Genomic DNA, 6,000 nt, shown 5'->3' on the forward strand with positions numbered 1-6,000 from the left:
ACAGCACAAATGTCATCCCTCAGGCCACTGCTGTTATATACCTGACAGCACAAATGTCATCCCTCAGGCCACTGCTGTTATATACCTGACAGCACAAATGTCATCCCTCAGGCCACTGCTGTTATATACCTGACAGCACAAATGTCATCCCTCAGGCCACTGCTGTTATATACCTGACAGCACAAGTGTCATCCCTCAGGCCACTGCTGTTATATACCTGACAGCACAAATGTCATCCCTCAGGCCACTGCTGTTATATACCTGACAGCACAAATGTCATGCCTCAGGCCACTGCTGTTATATACCTGACAGCACAAATGTCATCCCTCAGGCCACTGCTGTTATATACCTGACAGCACAAATGTCATGCCTCAGGCCACTGCTGTTATATACCTGACAGCACAAATGTCATGCCTCAGGCCACTGCTGTTATATACCTGACAGCACAAATGTCATCCCTCAGGCCACTGCTGTTATATACCTGACAGCCCAAATGTCATCCCTCAGGCCACTGCTGTTATATACCTGACAGCACAAGTGTCATCCCTCAGGCCACTGCTGTTATATACCTGACAGCACAAATGGCATCCCTCAGGCCACTGCTGTTATATACCTGACAGCACAAATGTCATCCCTCAGGCCACTGCTGTTATATACCTGACAGCACAAATGTCATCCCTCAGGCCACTGCTGTTATATACCTGACAGCACAAATGTCATCCCTCAGGCCACTGCTGTTATATACCTGACAGCACAAATGTCATCCCTCAGGCCACTGCTGTTACATACCTGACAGCACAAATGTCATCCCTCAGGCCACTGCTGTTACATACCTGACAGCACAAGTGTCATGCCTCAGGCCACTGCTGTTACATACCTGACAGCACAAGTGTCATGCCTCAGGCCACTGCTGTTATATACCTGACAGCACAAATGTCATCCCTCAGGCCACTGCTGTTACATACCTGACAGCACAAATGTCATCCCTCAGGCCACTGCTGTTACATACCTGACAGCACAAGTGTCATGCCTCAGGCCACTGCTGTTACATACCTGACAGCACAAGTGTCATGCCTCAGGCCACTGCTGTTACATACCTGACAGCACAAGTGTCATGCCTCAGGCCACTGCTGTTATATACCTGACAGCACAAATGTCATGCCTCAGGCCACTGCTGTTATATACCTGACAGCACAAATGTCATGCCTCAGGCCACTGCTGTTATATACCTGACAGCACAAATGTCATGCCTCAGGCCACTGCTGTTACATACCTGACAGCACAAGTGTCATGCCTCAGGCCACTGCTGTTATATACCTGACAGCACAAGTGTCATGCCTCAGGCCACTGCTGTTATATACCTGACAGCACAAGTGTCATGCCTCAGGCCACTGCTGTTATATACCTGACAGCACAAGTGTCATCCCTCAGGCCACTGCTGTTATATACCTGACAGCACAAGCTGCATGGAACCTCTCCCTCCATATTTCTCATTTATGGCTTTATTTGTTCTGGAAATTCTTTTGTTGCAAGCACTGCACCTTGCTACAATATATGTTGCATCTGTGCTGTATTTTTGGTTTCTACTATTTTCCAGGTTTTCCTGAAAAATACTTGTCATATATGAACAATTATTTTGAACTTTTAAAACTGGTCTGCCTCATTAACAGGCAACCTGGACTTATAAAACTGGTTTCGTTACCTGAAGTTTACCTGGAGAGAGTTCCGGGGGTCAACGCCCCCGCGGCCCGGTCTGTGACCAGGCCTTCTGGTGGATCAGAGCCTGATGAACCAGGCTGTTACTGCTGGCTGCACGCAATCCAACGTACGAGCCACAGCCCGGCTGGTCAGGTACCGACTTTAGGTGCTTGTCCAGTGCTTGCTTGAAGACAGCCAGGGGTCTATTGGTAATCCCCCTTATGTATGCTGGGAGGCAGTTGAACAGTCTCGGGCCCCTGACACTTATTGTGTTGTCTCTTAACGTACTAGTGACACCCCTGCTTTTCATTGGGGGGATGTTGCATCGTCTGCCGAGTCTTTTGCTTTCGTTATGAGTGATTACGTAGGAATACTCAAAAATATCATTTGGTATAAAAGATCGTGGTATACCACTATACAAAGTTATACCTTAGTATACTGTTATACTAAGTTACACCAGTATACTGCAGTATACCAGTATACTACAGTATACCAGTATACTAAGTTATACCAGCATACTAAGGTATACCAGCATACTAAGGTATACCAACACACTAAAGTATACCAGTACACTAAGGTATACCAGTATACTAAGGTATACCAGTACACTACAGTATACTAGTATACTACAGTATACCAGTATACTACAGTATACCAGTATACTAAGTTATACCAGCATACTAAGGTATACCAACACACTAAAGTATACCAGTACACTAAGTTATACCAGTGTACTAAGGTATACCAGTATACTACAGTACACTAGTATACTACAGTATACCAGTATACTACAGTACACCAGTATACTAAGTTATACCAGCATACTAAGGTATACCAACACACTAAAGTATACCGGTACACTAAGGTATACCAGTGTACTAAGGTATACCAGTGTACTAAGGTATACCAGTGTACTAAGGTATACCAGTGTACTAAGGTATAAACCTTTTCATAGCGGTTCTTTGTGAAATAATTTTAGTGTTAATATCTTCCACTTGTACATCTTATTTTTTGAAGGAGAAACTAACCTAATTCATGTAATTTATTTTACTTCAGATGGAGACATGAGGAAAATGTGAGTGTTTGGTGATGGGTGTTGGTGACGTGATGAGTGTTTGATGATGGGTGTTGGTGACGTGATGAGTGTTTGGTGATGGATGTTGGTGACGTGATGAGTGTTTGGTGATGGGTGTTGGTGACGTGATGAGTGTTTGATGATGGGTGTTGGTGACGTGATGAGTGTTTGATGATGGGTGTTGGTGACGTGATGAGTGTTTGGTGATGGATGTTGGTGACGTGATGAGTGTTTGGTGATGGGTGTTGGTGACGTGATGAGTGTTTGGTGATGGGTGTTGGTGACGTGATGAGTGTTTGATGATGGGTGTTGGTGACGTGATGAGTGTTTGGTGATGGGTGTTGGTGACGTGATGAGTGTTTGGTGATGGGTGTTGGTGACGTGATGAGTGTTTGGTGATGGGTGTTGGTGACGTGATGAGTGTTTGATGATGGGTGTTGGTGACGTGATGAGTGTTTGGTGATGGATGTTGGTGACGTGATGAGTGTTTGATGATGGGTGTTGGTGACGTGATGAGTGTTTGGTGATGGGTGTTGGTGACGTGGTGAGTGTTTGGTGATGGGTGTTGGTGACGTGATGAGTGTTTGATGATGGGTGTTGGTGACGAGGTGAGTGTTTGGTGATGGGTGTTGGTGACGTGATGAGTGTTTAGTGATGGGTGTTGGTGACGAGGTGAGTGTTTAGTGATGGGTGTTGGTGACGTGGTGAGTGTTTGGTGATGGGTGTTGGTGACGTGGTTAGTGTTTGGTGATGGGTGTTGGTGACGTGGTGAGTGTTTAGTGATGGGTGTTGGTGACGTGGTGAGTGTTTAGTGATGGGTGTTGGTGACGTGATGAGTGTTTGGTGATGGGTGTTGGTGACGTGGTGAGTGTTTAGTGATGGGTGTTGGTGACGTGGTGAGTGTTTGGTGATGGGTGTTGGTGACGTGGTGAGTGTTTAGTGATGGGTGTTGGTGACGTGGTGAGTGTTTGGTGATGGGTGTTGGTGACGTGGTGAGTGTTTGGTGATGGGTGTTGGTGACGTGGTGAGTGTTTAGTGATGGGTGTTGGTGACGTGGTGAGTGTTTAGTGATGGGTGTTGGTGACGTGGTGAGTGTTTGGTGATGGGTGTTGGTGACGTGGTGAGTGTTTAGTGATGGGTGTTGGTGACGAGGTGAGTGTTTAGTGATGGGTGTTGGTGACGTGGTTAGTGTTTGGTGATGGGTGTTGGTGACGTGGTGAGTGTTTAGTGATGGGTGTTGGTGACGTGGTGAGTGTTTAGTGATGGGTGTTGGTGACGTGGTTAGTGTTTGGTGATGGGTGTTGGTGACGTGGTGAGTGTTTGGTGATGGGTGTTGGTGACGGGGTGAGTGTTTGGTGATGGGTGTTGGTGACGTGGTGAGTGTTTGGTGATGGGTGTTGGTGACGTGGTGAGTGTTTAGTGATGGGTGTTGGTGACGAGGTGAGTGTTTAGTGATGGGTGTTGGTGACGTGGTTAGTGTTTGGTGATGGGTGTTGGTGACGTGGTTAGTGTTTAGTGATGGGTGTTGCTGACGTGGTGAGTGTTTGGTGATGGGTGTTGTGACGTGGTGAGTGTTTGGTGATGGGTGTTGTGACGTGGTGAGTGTTTGGTGATGGGTGTTGGTGACGTGATGAGTGTTTCGTAATGGGTTTTGGAGACGTGGCGAGTGTTTGGTGATGGGTGTTGGTGATGTGGTGAGTGTTTGGTGATGGGTGTTGGTGACGTGGTGAGTGTTTGGTGATGGGTGTTGGTGATGTGGTGAGTGTTTGGTGATGGGTGTTGGTGACGTGGTAAGTGTACCTAACTTAAAACTTACCTTAGGAACCCACTGTAGACCTGGCTACCTTAGATAATATCTCAAGAACCCAATGCAGACCTGGTTATCTTAGAACCTGGCTCAGGAGCCCACTGTAGAGGCCTGGTCGTGGACCGGGCCGCGGGGGCGTTGATCCCCGGAATAACCTCCAGGTAACCTCCAGGTAGACCTGGTTACCTTAGAAACTGGCTCAGGAGCCCACTGTAGACCTGGTTACCTTAGAACCTGGCTTAGGAGCCCACTGTAGACCTGGTTACCTTAGAACCTGGCTTAGGAGCCCACTGTAGACCTGGTTACCTTAGAACCTGGCTCAGGAGCTCACTGTAGACCTGGTTACCTTAGAACCTGGCTCAGGAGCCCACTGTAGACCTGGTTACCTTAGAACCTAGCTCAGGAGCCCACTGTAGACCTGGTTACCTTAGAACCTGGCTCAGGAGCCCACTGTAGACCTGGCTACCTTAGAGCCTGGCTCAGGAGCCCACTGTAAACCTAGCTACCTTAGATACTACCTGGCTGCCTTAGAACTTACCTGCTACAGAAGTAGGCGAGGCGCTAGGTCGCCTTACAGAAGAAGTTGCTCCCATCAACTTTGAAGTGGTTGCTTTAATTCCTCGCCTGATAGTGTTGTAAGAGGCTGAGGCCCCTGACGTGCCTGAGCCACTCATACTGGGTGCGGTGTTGGTGCTGACGGAGGCGGTGAAGGAGGGGCCGCCGCCGCTGCTGCTGCTGGCGCGGCTGTTTAGGCTGCTGCTGCTGCCGCTAGGGCTGGTCTTCAGCAGGAGGCTGTCTGACGCCACCACCGCCTCCGTCGTTCGTTCCTCGTCTCCGTGGTGGCGCTGCTGAAGATGCTTCTTGGCGACGCTAGTAAGGCTACGGTGCAGCCGTAGGTGACGCTTCTGCTGCGGTTGCGGCTGCGGCTGCTGCAGGTGGAGCTGCAGCAGCTGCAGCTGTGGCTGGGAGAGGGTCTTCTTGGCCAGCTGGCGGAGCAGGTGGTGGTGTGGGTGGTCTGGGTGGAGCGGAGACCTAGGTTGCTGCTCCTGCTGGTGCAGGAGGGTGGGTTGGGGCGCCACCCAGCTCAGGCGCGCCCACCCCTCCTTCACCGGGGCCTCCGGCGAGGGCAGTCGCGGAGGGCAAGTGGGCGGCGGGCGGGTGGGGAGGGGCGGGGCGCCGCCCTCTACCCCGCCACCCCGGCCACCCACGTCAGCCCCACAGCCTGCAACAACACAACATAAACGTTATCTTCTATGACAAGAGGCACAGTAACTCACTCACACAAACACACACACACACGCACACACACACACACACACACACACACACACACACACACACACACACACACACACACACACACACACGTACGTCAAGAAATTAGAGAAAGTGCAGAGGTTTGCAACAAGACTAGTCCCGG

At 49.6% G+C, this 6,000-nt stretch overlaps 1 protein-coding gene across 3 annotated transcripts in view; it reads right to left on the minus strand.

The window, feature by feature from the left end:
- Positions 1–5,797, minus strand: part of Dab (DAB adaptor protein) — a 514,473-nt gene extending 508,676 nt beyond the window's left edge. For 2 of the 3 annotated variants that reach the window (XM_070090441.1, XM_070090440.1), the window contains exon 1: positions 5,119–5,389. In XM_070090441.1, coding sequence (XP_069946542.1) covers positions 5,119–5,254 — 136 coding nt within the window. In that variant the 5' untranslated portion in view covers positions 5,255–5,389. Of the gene's footprint in view, positions 1–5,118 lie in introns of all 3 variants that reach the window. The other variant, XM_070090442.1, reaches the window with a different exon arrangement.
- Between the last annotated feature and the right edge of the window lie 203 nt (positions 5,798–6,000).

The sequence above is a fragment of the Cherax quadricarinatus genome, chromosome 32, assembly GCF_038502225.1.
Source record: "Cherax quadricarinatus isolate ZL_2023a chromosome 32, ASM3850222v1, whole genome shotgun sequence".
Lineage (NCBI taxonomy): Eukaryota > Metazoa > Arthropoda > Malacostraca > Decapoda > Parastacidae > Cherax > Cherax quadricarinatus.